The 16,106-nt window shown below is 39.9% G+C and overlaps 1 protein-coding gene across 1 annotated transcript; it reads right to left on the bottom strand.

Annotated features, from left to right (window-relative positions):
• Positions 1–210: 210 nt before the first annotated feature.
• Positions 211–820, bottom strand: LOC101103542 (prefoldin subunit 5-like). Its single transcript, XM_042242744.2, has one exon. It carries the CDS (start codon positions 807–809, stop codon positions 345–347), a length of 465 nt encoding a protein of 154 aa, XP_042098678.1. The 5' UTR covers positions 810–820; the 3' UTR covers positions 211–344.
• Positions 821–16,106: the final 15,286 nt, after the last annotated feature.

Raw genomic sequence — 16,106 nt, 5'->3', positions numbered from 1 at the left:
CCATTGCTTCTCTGTAAATGAGTTCATCAGTACTGTTTTTCTAGATTCCCTATATATGCATTAATATAAGATACTTGGTTTTCTCTTACTTCACTCTGTATAAAAGGCTGTAAGCTTTGGTAATGACCAGGGAGATTGGTGAAGAATTCCAGTCCCCTAGTTGCACGTCTCTGTATAAAGGGAAACTGTGAGAAATTATAAGATGCCTTGTTTTTTTTTTTTCCAGTTGGCTCATTTATTAGCATTAAACACAGACCCTCTTCTTTCCCCATTCCAGGAAACCACATCCACAAAGTCCCAGGCCCCAGAAGCAGGCACCCTCTGCCCATTTCTGAAATAAGCTCTCAGGCCTTGGTGGTAGCCTGAGCTGCTCCCAGGGTTGTGAGCTGCTGAATCTTCTGGCTCATCATCTCTACGACAGCCTGTTTCACGGCATGCTTCTCCTGCAGAGCTGGCTGGATTTTTTCCATTTGCTTGGTAAGGAAGTCTATCTTCCTCTTGAAGAAGTCCTTGGCATCCTCAGCTGTCTTCTCTACATAGTAACCAGTTCCCACATCGATAAGCACATGTTCCACATCGTGTAGCTTCCCGGGGACATACATAGAACTCGTCAGTGGGGCAAGTAATTCTTTCCCCTCATTGTTTTTCTTCAGCACGTTCAGACAGTCCTTGGCTTCCACATACTTGGTCTGAACCACCTTGAGCTGGGCAATGGACGTAGACAAGAACTCCACTTCCTGGTCCAGTTGGTTCTTGAGCATTTCTAGCTGCGGCAGATTTAGCTTGGTAATGTTAACCGACTGCGCCATGTTGGGAAGGATGCTTTGTTTTAACAGCTATACGACAGACTTCCCTGGTAGTCCAGTAGCTAAGACTCTGTGCTCCCAATGCAGGGGGCCTTGGTTTGATCCCTGGTCAGGGAACTAGATACAGCCAAGACCTGGTGCCAACAAAAAAGTAAAATTTTTTAAAAATAAAAAAAGAAATGCCTTCTCCCTTTCCTTGAGAAAAATAAAGGTTATCTGACACCTTTAATAAGAAATAAATTCAAAATTTAGAAAAGAAGAAATAGTACCAAGAGGTCCCCTGTAGTCTTCCGGCATTTTTCCCAATGGTAACATCTTGTTCTAAATAGGAAAAGGAGTACGTCAGGCTGTATATTGTTACCCTGCTTATTTAACTTATATGCAGAGTACATCATGAGAAATGCTGGGCTGGAAGAAGCACAAGCTGGAATCAAGATTGCCGGGAGAAATATCAACAACCTCAGATATGCAGATGACACCACCCTTATGGCAGAAAGTGAAGAGGAGCTAAAAAGCCTTTTGATGAAAGTGAAAGAGGAGAGTGAAAAAGTTGGCTTAAAGCTCAACATTCAGAAAACGAAGATCATGGCGTCTGGTCCCATAACTTCATGGGAAATAGATGGGAAACAGTAGAAACAGTGTCAGACTTTATTTTGGGGGGCTCCAAAATCACTGCAGATGGTGACTGCAGCCATGAAATTAAAAGACACTTACTCCTTGGAAGGAAAGTTTTGACCAACCTAGATAGTATATTCAAAAGCAGAGACATTACTTTGCCAACTAAGGTCCATCTAGTCAAGGCTATAGTTTTTCCTGTGGTCATGTATGGATGTGAGAGTTGGACTGTGAAGAAGGCTGAGCACTGAAGAATTGATGCTTTTGAACTGTGGTGTTGGAGAAGACTCTTGAGAGTCCCCTGGACTGCAAGGAGATCCAACCTGTCCATTCTAAAGGAGATCAGTCCTGGATGTTCTTTGGAAGGAATGATGCTAAAGCTGAAACTCCAGTACTTTGGCCACTCATTGAAAAAAAACCCTGATGCTGGGAGGGATTGGGGGCAGGAGGAGAAGGGGATGACCGAGGATGAGATGGCTGGATGGCATCCCTGACTCGATGGGCATGAGTCTGAGTGAACTCCGGGAGTTGATGATGGACAGGGAGGCCTGGCGTGCTGCGATTCATGGGGTCGCAAAGAGTCGGACACGACTGAGTGACTGAACTGAACTGAATAAGCATTATTGTTTTTGCTACAAATATCCATGCATAGTTTTTTTGTATGAGCATAAGTCTTTATTTCTTTGGGGAAAAAGGCTCAGGACTGCAATTGCTGGGTCCGAATGCTAGAATGTTTAATTTTTTAAGAAACTGTCAAACTGTTTTCTAGAGAGGCTATACCATTGCATATAGCCACCTGTAGTGAACGGGCGAACTGCAATTCACACCAGCATCTTGAGTTGTCACTATATGTAGTTTAGCCATGCTATTAGATGTCTAGTGATATCTCATCGTATTTGTTTTTTTTTTTTAACTGAAGTAGAGTTAATTTACAGCATTGTGTTAGTTTCAAGTGTACAACTAAGTGATTCAGTTATACAGGTATATATGTTATTTTCCAGATTCTTTTCCATTATACAAGATATTGAGTCTAGTTCCTCGTCCTATAATGGGAGAGTCTTATTGTTCACCTATTTTATATATAGTAGCAGGTGTAAATTAATCCCAAACTCCTAATTCTCATTGTGATTTTGATTTGCATTTCATTCAGGACTAATATGGAGAAGGCAATGGCACCCCACTCCAGTACTCCTGCCTGGAAAATCCCATGGACGGAGGAGCCTGGTGGGCTGCAGTCCATGGGGTCGCAGAGGGTTGGACACGACTGAGCGACTTCACTTTCATTTTCACTTTTCACTTTCATGCATTGGAGAAGGAAATGGCAACCCACTCCAGTGTTCCTGCCTGGAGAATCCCAGGGATGGGGGAGCCTGGTGGGCTGCCATCTATGGGGCCACACAGAGTCAGACACTACTAAAGTGACTTAGCAGCAGCAGCAGCATGACTAATGATGTTGAAGTCCTTTTCATCTGCTTATTTGCCAGCTGAATATCCTCTTTTGTGAAGTGCCTCTTTCAGTCTTTTGCCTGTTCTTTAATTGGATGGTTTTTTGCTTGTGTGTTTGTTTTGCTTTTGAGTTCTGAGAGCTGTTAACATAGTCTATATACCAATCCTTTATCAGATATACCGTTTGTGAATATTTTTCCTCATTCTGTAGCTTGTGTTTTTATCCTCTTAACAGGGTCTTCTGAAGAGAAAGAGCTTTTAATTATATGAAGTCTGGTATATCCATTTTCAAGTATTTATTTTTATTTATTCATTCCACCGCCCTGGGTCTTAGTTGCAGCACGTGGGATCTTCAATCTTTGTTGTGGTATGTGGGATCCTTAGTTGTAGTATTCGAATTATTAGTTGAGGCATGTGGGATCTGGTTTGCTGACTAGGAATCAACCTCAGTGCCCCCTGCAATGGGAGCATGGCATCTTAGCCACTAGACCACCAGGGAACCTTGATACATCAATTTTTCATTTTCAGGGATTACTCTTTTGCTATCAAATTTAAGAATGCCTCATCTACCCCTAGATCCTGAGGATTTTGTTCTGTGTTTTCTTTAAATTTCTTTACAGTTTTATGTTTTGCAATATGTCCATGATCCATCTTGGGTCAGTTTTTTATAAGGTTTGAGACCTTAGGTTGGGTTTCATAATACAGCCTAGAGATGGTCATTCATATGCTCCAGCATCGTTTGTTGAAATGGCTGTATTTCCTGCATCGTACCTTTATCAGACATCACTTGGGCATATTTGCATGGGTCTAGTTCTGGGTATTTTATTCTGTTCCTTTGATCTGTGTGTATATGCTTCCACAAATACCACACAGTCTTGATTACTGTAGCTCTATCATCAGCCTTACTATCAACTAGGTTCCTTTCTCCTACTGTATTCTTCTTTTTCAAATTATTTCAGCTATTCTAGTTCCTTTCCCTTTCTGTATAAATTTTAGAATAATCTTGCCTATATCTATAAAAAAAATCTTGCTGGGAATTTGATAGGAATTGTTTTAAAACAATATATAAATTGGGGAGAATTGATATTATTATCTTCTTTTAAAATCATATTTATTTGTTTGTTTATATTTTGGACACACCATGAAGCTTGTGGGATCTTAATTCCCCAACCAGGGCCTGAATCCAAGCCCTTGGCAGTCAAAGTACAGAGTCCTAACCACTGTAGCTCCAGGGAATTCTCCATTATTATCTTAAGTATTCCAATCCATATGCGCAGTGTACTTCTCATTTTTTTTCTTAGAGTTTTAAAAATTTCTTTCATTGGCTTTGTGATTTTCAGCATACAAGATTTGTACATGTTTTGCTAGATTTACATTTAAGTATTTCATTTTTTTAAGCTATTGTGAAAAGTACTATGCTTTTAATCTCAGTGTCCATGTGTTCATTGCTTGTATGTGGAAATACAATTGATTGTTGTAGGTTTATCTTGCATCACATGACCTTTCACTCACCACTGCCAGGAGATATTTTGCCTTTTTTTTTTCCCTGTGATTTTCTACATAGACAATCTTATTATCTTCATGGGGACAAATTTTGATACATTGTATTTCCATTTTCATTCGCATCAACATTTTTTTTAAATTTCCTTAGAGACTTCTTTAACCCATGGATTATCTACCATTATACTGTTTAGTTTCCAAAAGTTTCAAGCTTTTCATATTATCTTTCTATTTTTGACTGCTAGTTTGATTCCATTGTGGTTGGAAAACACATTTTGTTTAATTATGGTTCTATCAAATGTTTTGAGGTCTGTTTTGTCGCCCAGGATATGACCTATCTTGGTATATGTTCCATTGGTACTTGGAAAGAATGTGTATTCTGACGTTTCTAGGTAGAGTGTTCTATAAATATCTGTTCACTTCGGTTGGGTATTGATGTTGAGTTCTACATCACTGCTGACTTTCTGTTTAGCTATTATATCAATTGTCAGGGTGTTGAAATCTCCAACTATAATTGTGGATTTGTCCGTTCCTTGTTTTAGTTCTAACACTTTCGGCATCACCTGTTTTGCAGCTCTTTTGCTTGGTGTGCATTTATTTAGGAAGGTTCACTAGGTTTTCCTGGTGAATTGGTCTTCCCCTTTACTTTTAATTATATAATACCCTCTTTATCTCTAGTGATGCTCTTTGCTCTGAAGTCTACTTCCTGTGATATTGCCATAGCCACTCCTGCTTTTCTTTGACTAATCTTTACATGATGTGTTTTTTCCATCCTTCTACTTTCAATGCTTGTATCATTATATTTGAAGTAAGTTTCTTGTAATAGCATGTAGTTGGGTCATGTTTCTTAATAAAAACTACCAATCTCTATCTAAGTTGTTGTATTTAAGCCATTAATTAATAAGGTAGTGATTAAACCTGGCATTTTATGGTCATTTTCTGACTCTTCTGGTTTTTTTTTTTTTCCCTATCTTTATGTGGGTTACCTGAATATTTTTTAGAATCCCAGTTTGATTTATCCATATTTCTTTGAGTATATCTCTCTTTCTAGCCTTTTAAACATTTCTCTAGGGGTTACATTATATATGAAAACGTATCACCGTCTGCTGGTGTTGTCATCTAACCCATATGAACAAAGTGGAGAACACCAACCTCATTTTGCATCCATTTCACTCCCTGTTTACATTATTATCTTAAATATTGCCTCTATATGCATTAAGAACCATATTAAACAGTGTTATAATTTTTGCTTATTCTGAAAAGCGTAATTTAGAAAACTCAAGAGGGTAGGTCAAGCCTGTTTTTTTCAATCCATAGTTTTGTTTATGATGTTCTTTCTTCCTTAAGTGCCAAGGTCCCTATTTTTATCATTTTCTCCCTTTAGTCATTCCTTGAGGGTAGGTCTGCTGGCAACTAAGTCTCTTAGATTTCTTTCATCTGAGGATATGTCTTGATTTCCACTTTATTTCTGAAGGATATTTTTGATAGATATAGCACTTGGGATTGACAGTTCTTTTCTTTCAACACTTGAAAAACATTGTGCCTCTTCCTTCTGTCTTCCGTGGTTTCTGGTGACAAATATCCTGCCTTGCAAATTATATATCCCCTACAGGTATTGTGTCATTTTTATCTGGCTGCTTTCAAGACTTAATTATAATGCACCGTGGATTTCTTTGGGTCTATCCTATTTGGGATTCAGTCAGCTTCTCGAATCAGTAGGTTTACGCTCCTTGCCAAATTTGGAGAGTTTTCAGCCACTATTTCTTCAAGTATTTTTAGTCCTGCTTTCTTTCTCCTTCCCTTCCAGGACTCCAATGATGCGAGTGTAGAATCTTTTGTTATGGTTCCAAAGGATCCTTAGGCTCTGTTCATTCATTCTTCAATCTGTTTTGTCTCTGCTATTCAAATTGGATCATTTCTCTTTCTTTCTTCATTTTATTTTGCCTGCACGAGGTCTTTGCCGAGCATGCAGGCTTTCTCTAGTTCTCTTGTTGCGGTGGGTTCCCTTGTTGCAGTACATGGGCTCTAGAGCACGTGGGCTCAGTAGCTGTGTGTGCAGGCTTAGTTGCCGTGCAGTATGTGGGATCTTAGTTTTCCAACCAGGGATCAAACTCGCATCACCTGTTTTGAAAGGTGGATTCTTAACCACCAGACTACCAGGGAAGTCCTAAATTTGGTCATTTCTGTGTTCAAATGTACAGTTCACTGATTTTTTTCCCTCTAATTCCTCTATTCTGTGGTTAAATCATGGACTTGGGATTTTTAAAACAATTTTCAATCATTGCAGTTTTCCCTTCTAGAAATTGTATTTGATTCTCCTTTATCTTTTCTAAATCTGAAAATGTCTGTTTCTTTCTAGAGGCTCTCTTTGTCCTCATTTGTTTCATGTGTGTTAGTAATTGCTTGCTGTTGCCCAGTATGATGAGAAGTTTCCTATCAGACTTTTTGTGTTATGCTGTGAAGCTCTGGATCGCATATAAACTTTCTGCTCTAGCAGACTTTCTGTGATACTGGTAAGGCAAGGGAAGAGGGGATGCCACCTCACTGTGCCAAGTGGAGACAACTGTCCAGGTTCTCATTAGGTTTGCATGGCTACCTGAGACAGAGATTCCTTGTTACTACTGGTCACACGTGGGGTTCTGGCTCCACCAACTCTTCACAGGATTGTGGAGGGGAGGAGTGGCTCATGCCTGCTGGGCTGGTGTGTAAGTCCCAACTCCCTACTTGGCCTTCTCTGACACCATGCCAGTGGGGTTCTGGGCATGTGGTTACAGCTCACAAGGATGAGAGTCTAAACTCCCTATTCAATCTTTACTGCCTGGAAATGGGTGAAGATGAGAGTACAGTTTTCAGTATGGAGCTTGGCTGGGATAGAGCAGTTATTGTCTAAACGTATTACTTTTTGTTAGGCTGTCCCTTTCCAGGTCCTTTGGCTGGAGAAGATTTTGTTGGGATATTTTCTTCTATGCTTTTTGGCATTTTCAGGTTAACAACTGCTTCAATTCTAAGTCTGCTTCTGTATGCAACAGAAAGAAAACTCAGAGAACGTACCACACTGTTATCTCTTGGGCCCTGAGCTTCTTAGCAGTTCTGCCTCCTCCTTAGCTTTCAGAGTCTTTTTATGTTTGTTTTACATATAATTTCTAGGGCTTTTAGTTACACTCAGTGAGGGGATTAGGGAAAATTACACGTACCCCAAACTCTAAGATTCATTAGTTTTAAGGAAGTAAAATGTTGTGGTTCCTGTCAACATTTCTTTGTAAATCTTATATAATCTTATGATCTTTTCTCCTACTTAATGTATCTGTCATATTTGTTTTTATTTTCACATAGTGGCATTTTTAATGGTTTAAAAGTTTTCATGTCATATCTAACACAAAATGAATCAAAAATGGATCATAGGCTTAAATGTAAAACATAACTTTATAAAACTTTTTGAAAACAACACATTAGTCAATGTATTCTTAGATATGATGCAAATAGTAATGATCCTTATAAAAAATTAATAAACTGGACTTCATCAACATTAACAGGTTTTGTCCTCTGAAAGACATCTTTAGGAGGATGAACAGCAAATCATACATCTGACAAAGGATTTCTATATAGACTATATAGTGAAAGTGAAAGTGTAAGTGTTAGTCACTGATTTGTGTCCAACTCTTTGCAACCCCATGGTCTGTAGCCCACCAGGCTCCTCTGTACATGGAATTTTCCAGGCAAGAATATTGGAGTGGGTAGCCATTCCCTTCTCCAGGGGATCTTCCCAATCCATGGATCAAACCTGGGTCTCCTGCATTGCAGGCAGATCCTTCACCATCTGAGCCATATAAAGAACTCTCAAATTTCAACAAATAATGCAATTTTTAAAATGCGCAAAAGATTCGAAAAAAAATTCTTCACCAAGAAGATATGCCAACATGCAAAGGTGTTAAAAATGTTAGTAGTTGGAAAAACTCTAATTAAACGACAGTGAAATATTACTATACAAAGGTCCATAGAGTCAAGGTTATGGTTTTTCCAGTAGTCATGTATGGATGTGAGAGTTGGACTATAAAGATAACTGAGTGCTGAAAAATTGATACTTTTGAACTGTGGTGTTTGAGAAGACTCTTGAGAGTCCCTTGGACTGCAAGGAGATCCAACTAGTCCATCCTAAAGGAAATCAGCTCTGAATATTCATTGGAAGGACTGATGCTGAAGCTGAAACTCCAATCCTTTGGGCACCTGATGCGAAGAACTGACTCATTGGAATAGACCCTGATGCTGGGAAAGATTGAGGGTGGGAGGAGAAGGGGACAACAGAGGATGAGATGGTCGGATGGCATTATCAACTCAATGGACATGAGTTTGGGTAAACTCAGGGAGTTGGTGATGGACAGGGAGGCCTGGCGTGTTGCGGTCCATGGGGTCGCAAAGAACTGGACATGACTGATGACTGAACTGAACTGAACTGAATAATAAAATGAAAATTTGACCATGCCATGACTGGTAAGGATGTTAAGCAGCTAAAACTGTTATATAGTCATTATGGAAAACATGGCAGTTTCTTATAGAGTGAAACACGTTTACCACATGATCCAGCAATTCCACTTCTACATTTTTACCTAAGGGAAAGGAAAACCTATGTTCACACAAAAACATGTATGCAAATGTTTACAGCAGCTTTACTTACCATTGTCAAAAACTGAAAATAACCTTAAAGTCTCTTGTCTTGGGATTGGATAAACGAACCAAGGTCTGTCTACCCAATGGAGTACTGCTTAACAATGAAAAAAGATATTGGTACACTCAGTGACTTGGATGGATTGCAAAGGCATTATGTTGAGTGGGGAAAAAAAAAAGCCAGTTTCAAAAGGTTATGCTCTCTGTGATTCCATTTTTATGACATCCTGGAAAAGGCTATAGTGACAGCTTATAAATCAGTGGCTGCCAGAGAGTCAGAGCAGTTTAGGGGAACAAGGTAAGGCTGACTGTCTTGAGGCACCACAAGAGAACGTGAGCATGTGTGTGTGTGAGGTGAAACTCTTCTCTGTCTCGATTATGGTGGTAGTGTGTATTTGTGTGCATTTGTCAAAACTCACAGAACTGTACACCGAAAAAGAGTGAATTTTACTATATGTTACTAAAATGCAAGGAGAAAACGTACATGACTGTTGTCTCCCTTCTGTAACCTCTAATTTACTCATCATTGTTTTATATCCAGACCTACCTCTTTCTTCATACTAGGAAAATTCTAGTATGTAGAAGATTGCATTCCAAGTGATAGAAATATTAAGAACAAAGATTCAGAATTGATGTAGACCTTAGAGCCATTTATGCACTTGATTCTAAAATGAGAAAACGTCATTAAATGGAGCAGGTTCCGGATGATCCCTGGGGAACATCACTTTGACACGAAGGTTGACAGAGGTTATCCATCACAAGCCATTGACTCTGACCTTAAAGGCTGTAATTCTCAAAAGGTGAATCCTTCCAGGGACCTCAGCTGTTTCAATGTTAAGTGAAAAACATGAGGAACCAGTCTCTACATTCTCTCTAATTTGTTTTTTGTCCAGTCCTGTGAAAATCAAATTTATTTGTCCATACTGCCTTGGAAAAAGTATGCAATAAATTCTAGTCCTGTTTTATCAACTAAATAAGTGGATGATGTCAAGGAGTCATTTAACTCCTCAGAGTCGCTTTCCTCTTCCTTTTGCAGCTGCATTGTGTTAAATTATTTGAAGTCTCTTCCACCTATAAAGTACCATAGGATATTAATGAAACCTCTGAAGCATCCAATTGTCCATTCAACTGTCTGACATGTCTCAGGAAGTTATCTAGGTGCCTTAGATACACATGAGTCCCTGCTTGAGTGTGGACAGCCGCAGGGCCATAGTACAACAGTTTGGTTGGTCAAGGTCTTAGGGGAGAATCAGTAGGAGAGCAATTCATGAATGAGAATGCCAGTAAGCATCCAGACACTCCCAGATTGACTGCTGCTTCTCTGCTCTACCCGTCTGATTTTATTTGAGAAAGAAAGGAGGTGGCCTTTCCTCTGCTTTCCTTGGTCTGTCCATGGCTGTAAAGGAATAAGAAGCTACAGACTCTCAAACTAGTTATAGTCCAGCTGTATATCCTCTCAGGTCTTCATTTCTTATTTAACCAGACATACAATGAAAGCATCTAAACTTGGAGGGTCCTCAGTAAATGTGAAGCTCTAAAAGCTTTCCCAGTGATGAGTAAGCATTTAGAATCTGGTTGTTTTGATGGTTTTTATTTTTTTGGTGAGTGGTAACAGCCTAGCTTTGAGAAATATGTGTAGCACATTTTCCCACACTTCTGCTAAAGAAACAGCAAAATAAAATAAGTATTCTGGAAGATGATTTTAAAGAATGAACATAACTCCTGCCCATTAATTACCACATGATTGGATTCTAGGAATGTTCATTTAAAAAACAGTTAACCCAGAAGTTTAAACGACAAGGAAAATTATTGTGGTAAAAAGCTAACGGTCTATTGATACAATCTCACTTGTATATGGAAGTATAAAGATTAAATGTGAATAAATTTTACATTAATTCTAGGAATATATTTGTCAAAGATGAAACTGGATTTCTGTATATACTAGAAAAGCTCTATTAATCAGAAAGCTTCCATTCATGTTTAAATAGGATGCAGGAATTTTTTTTTAACACTTTTCCATCTATTGTTGAAACCATTGGTAAAATATATAAGCTTTCCTCACTTTCTTTTTTTTTTTTTTCCCTCACTTTCTGAGCACAGAAGAGTCATCAAAGTTGAGTTAACCCTTGAAGAGAGGCATTGAAACATCCGTGATGATGGTTAATACAGTCGAAGCCAGGACTGAAGACCAGACCTCAGAACCTCAGGTGAACCCTAGAGAATACTTTTGGAGAGATGAATTTCTGACTCAGCTTTAAAGCATTGAGTTCTCTCCTTTCACCACGTTGTAGGGAGCCAAAACGGAGAGTTTAGCAAAGGATAACATGTCCACTTTGTTGACACTGGCCAACTGAGATTTTACTGTCTTTAGAGAATAAAGTTTATGAGTCGAGATACTAAATAATGTACTGGATCTCAAAGAATATTCCCTCCAAATACTGTTTAATGACAAAGGCTAAAACTTTTCAGTGAGGAAACCTGCAAGATACCTTAACCAAATGATCAAAGATAACCTTCAGCAATGGAATAAAAACTACAGCATGTGCCTCCTGATAGAGTCAACTACAAATGGGCACTTGCCATGGGCACTTGCCATCTACCTCTCCAAGGATTAAATCACGTGCTGCTGCAGCTGCTGATTGCAACATTGGCTGAAAGGAGTTCAGGGTGGAGAGCAGAAATGAGGCACTCTGTGTTTGGGGAAAAGCTGGCAGAGCACGTCTTAAGTTATTTCAGGAGCTGATTTATGAGCCCAGTTCTTATATTTCCTCCTATCTAGAAAAGCACTGAAATCCTTATGGTGATGATTGTTTCTCCGGACTAGCAGACAGCTTCATGAGACCAGCAGAAACCTTCTGGGAAAATATGTGCTTGATTGCGTGTACTCTCCCTTCACCAAAATCACATATATACTGACCTTCCCCCCTGCATCTTTGGAGTGGTTTCTCAAAGCCGTCTGAGGTGCTGTCTCACAGACGTCAGTCCTCGTTCTACCCCCAATAAAACTTAACTGGCAACTCTCACGTTGTGATTTTTTTTTTTTTTTAAATCAACAGCAGGGTGCTCTAGGAAGAACCCAGCATCACTACTGTGAAATTCTTGCCTAAAGTGCAGCAACTTAATCTAGTCATGAGGAAATAGCCAACAAATCCGAGTGGAAGGATGATCTGCAAAGCAACTGGGACTCTGCTCTTCAAAAATGCCAATGTGAGAAAGAAAGAGCCAGAAAACATCCCAGATCACAGGAGACCAAAGGGACAAGATGACGGAATTCAAGCATTGCATTGTTTAAGATAAAATCTTAATAAGGTCTGTAGATTAGATAGTAGCATTATTTTAGTATTAACCTCTTTATTTTTGATCACTGTCCTGTGGTCATGCAAGAAAATTTAAGAAAATACAAACAAGTATTTTGTAAAAATAGGGAGTAAAAGATCATCATATCTAAACTTACTCTTCCTGATAGCTCAGTTGGTAAAGAATCTACCTGCAATACAGGAGACCCTAGTTCAATTTCTGAGTAGAAAAGATCCACCGGAGAAGGGATAGGCTACCCACTCCAGTATTCTTGGCCTTTCCTTGTGGCTCAGCTGGTAAAGAATCTGCCTACAATGTGGGAGATCTGGGTTCGATCCTTGGGTTGGCAAAATCCCCTGGAGAAGGGAAAGGCTACCCACTTCAGTATTCTGGCCTAGAGAATTCCACGGACTATACTGTCCATGGGGTAACAAAGAGTCAGACATGGCTGAGAGACTTTCACTTTTGCTTTCAAAGTTATTCTTAGATGGGCATTAGAGAACTTTCTGGCTGACAAAAAAGTTCCATATCTTGACTGCAGTGGTGGTTACAAGGGTTATATAAATGTATTTATTTGCCAAATGTCTCAAACTTAAGTGCATGAATTTTATTGTTTGTAACCATGTCTCTATAAATACAGCTGATTTTAAAAGCTGCTGTTCACTTTGATATTGCATAAGATTGTTTGTGAAATAGTTACATAAGTAATATGGACTAAGTTCCTGTTGTTTTTTATGTGTACAGTTTCAAAATGATTGATTGATTGATTGCCTGATGCATGAAATTCAATAAGACTGTCACTACACTTTTACAAATTCACTCTCTCCATTATCATTTTATCTGATCTATTTTAAGTAGTTTGCAACTATGCAGGTAAATTCTTATTCTAATCTCACTCACTTTTTAAAGAGCTGCAAATATTTTCTGTCTAAAAGCATGTCTTCTTGTCAATCAAAGATATCCCTGATATAAAACAATTCTTATATTTTGTATTATATAAAAGCGAAAAAAGAAGAAAGGCATGTTGGCTGCTTCAAAGGAAATGAAAACTAGGACTGGGGCCATTTCTGATGACTAAATAATAGGATTTCAGTTGCTCTGTGTCCCACAGGAGCTTAGCTATTAACTCAACTTAGGAAAAGGATTGCAAAACGGACTGCTTCCTGTTGTGAATAGATTCTGAGGCCTTTACATTGCATTACCAAAGGCTCGAAGAAAGGTGAACAGTCAGGGTCAGCAAATACCACAGAAATTGGCTCTCAACCCTCAGGAGTGAAAGACTATTAGTACAAGTAGAAGCGATTCTGACCCACACGTGGATTCAGACCTGACCCACATTAGCAAGACAGGAGGAGGCTGCTGGCTGCCTCCAGGGGCCAGAGCCCAACAGAGAAGTGAGCTGGGAGTGTGAAGGCTTTTCTTAGTCCTGCTGCATCAGATCAGCCCAGGGTCCTTGTACACGTTCCTTCTCTGGGGCTCAGTTTCCCTTCCTCATCTGCAAGATGAAAGGCTACCACAAATGTTTTTTAGAGCGAACATCCTATATAATTCTGAATCCGGGTATCTCTGGTGTGGAGCACTGAGGTCTTCTCTGCTTCCTCACTTCTGCCTTTTCTTTGCCCGTGGCTTACCAAATCTGACAACAGTGTCCCATCCGCTGTCTACAGAGCTGCTTATGGCATTCCTGGGATGGAGGAAACATTGAAATTGTTTCCACTGTGGCCTTTGCGGAGGGGAGATAGATAATGTTTCTCTCTCTCTCCTTTTCCCCACTAATTCCTGGGAATATCCATAAAACCCTCCGCAAGATGTATAGCCATGGGTTGGACACAGTTAATAAATAGAAATATTTCATGTGTGCTTAACTTACATCTCCAGAAATTTCTAAAGAACTGCATAATCCTATCCAGCAGGTAGTAATAAGATCTCTGTGAAGGAGCAACTACAAATTGGCACTTGCCACGGGCACTTGCCATCTACCTCTACAGGGATTAAATCATGTGCTGCCGCAGCTGCTGACCTTCAACACCCCCTGAAGGGAGTTCAGGGTGGAGAGCAGAAAAGAGGCACGCTGTGGTGGGGTGGGTAGCAGGGAACTGGCAAGACAGGTCCTCAGATAGTTACATATTTTTGGAGTCGATTTTATGAGTCCAAGTCTTTGTATTTCCTCGTATCTAGGAAAATACTAAAATCCTTCCTGGTGATGACTGTTTCTCATGACCAGCAGAAAGCTTCATGAGTCTAGCAGAAAACTTCTGGAAGAATATATGCTTGATTCAAGCATGTACCCTCCCTTCACTAGAATCACATATATACTGGCCTTCCTGCCTACCTCTTTGGAGCAGTTCCTCAAAGCTATCTGAGGTGCTGTCTCCTGGGCTGCAGTCCTCATTTGGCTTCAATTCAAACTTAACTCGCAACTCTCACATTGGGCTTTTTTCTCTAAAGTCAACAGAGCCTATTGTTCTTGTTCAGTTGCTACATCATGTCTGACTTTGTGATCCCATGGACTGCAACACGCCAGGCTTCCCCGTCCTTCACCATCTCCCAGAGTTTGCTTAAACTCACGTCCAGTGAGTCAGAGATGGCACTCAACCATCTCATCCTCTGTCATCTCCCTCCCCTCCTGCCTTCAGCCTTTCCCAGCATCAGGGTCTTTTCCAATGAGTCAGTTCTTTGCATCAGGTGGCCAAAGTATTGGAGCTTCAGCTTCAGCATCGGTCCTCCCAGCAATTATTCAGGGCCTATATAGATAGAGCATATAGGTTTTTTAATCATCATTTATAAATTAATGGATTCTGGATTTAAAAATGAGGTGCTTAATGTGGGAATATTCTTTTCATAGAATATAATCAAGAAATGCATAGAAAAAAAAAAAAAAAAAACCATTCCAGCCAACATAAGAGAGCAATTAAAACTTCAGCCTCGACTTCCTATCGCTCTACCTGATGCTGAAAATGGCTGCTTTCAATACGGACCAGATTTTGAAGCTGAAAAGTGCTGAAAGGCATCAAAATCTGCCACCCCCAAACCTCTTTGGCATGTGGATTATTTTAAGAACAGCAGATGCAGGGAAAACGGGGCATACAGCTTTCTTTTGTAAAGAAAATTTCCACGTATAGAGATGTTTCCTCTCCTGTATCAGTAAGAGGAGGACTCAACTTTTACCGGTGGAGAAGGCACCATAATAAATGCTACTAACAGCCCTCGTGTACCGCATGTTTCCTGGTTAGTTTTGTTGCTGTTGTTGTGACCCCATGGACTGCAGCCCAGCAGTCTCCCCGCTCCATAGGATTTCCCAGGTAAGAATAATGGTGTGGGTTGCCATTTTCTACTCCAGGGGAATCTTCCCGACTCAGGGATCGAACCTGTGTCTCCGGTTAGGGAGGTGGATTCTTTACCACTGAGCAACTTTGGAAGCCTAGTCTGCCTCACCATAACTTGTCTCTCCTGCACAGAAGCCCAGGACCCCTTTTCCTTTGTTTGTCCTACAGGGGTTTATAAGCCAAGTTCTCACCATCCCTTTGGGTCGCTCCTCACTGGGTGCTCTCATATACATGTATGAAGCACAAGTCAATAAACTTCTGTTTGCTGTCTCTTGTTCATCTGTCTTTGGCCAGACTATTGTCTTTTTGGCCAGATTTACTTTTCCATCCCTACAGTGCTAGAATATTAGACTAAAATATAAGAATATAAACATTTTTACCTTAAGAGAAATGTGCCCAGAAAGGTGGAAGAAGCCACCTTTCATTCCTTTTGTGATTGCACTGGGGCACTGTT

Source organism: Ovis aries, chromosome 2, assembly GCF_016772045.2.
Source record: "Ovis aries strain OAR_USU_Benz2616 breed Rambouillet chromosome 2, ARS-UI_Ramb_v3.0, whole genome shotgun sequence".
NCBI classification, from domain to species: domain Eukaryota; kingdom Metazoa; phylum Chordata; class Mammalia; order Artiodactyla; family Bovidae; genus Ovis; species Ovis aries.
Note: the sequence above shows the minus strand (reverse complement) of the source record. Positions and strands in the feature narration are given on the sequence as shown.

Bases quoted from the DNA above. Each gene is read 5' to 3' on its own strand.
- LOC101103542 (XM_042242744.2), bottom strand. From the start codon at position 809: ATGGCGCAGTCGGTTAACATTACCAAGCTAAATCTGCCGCAGCTAGAA.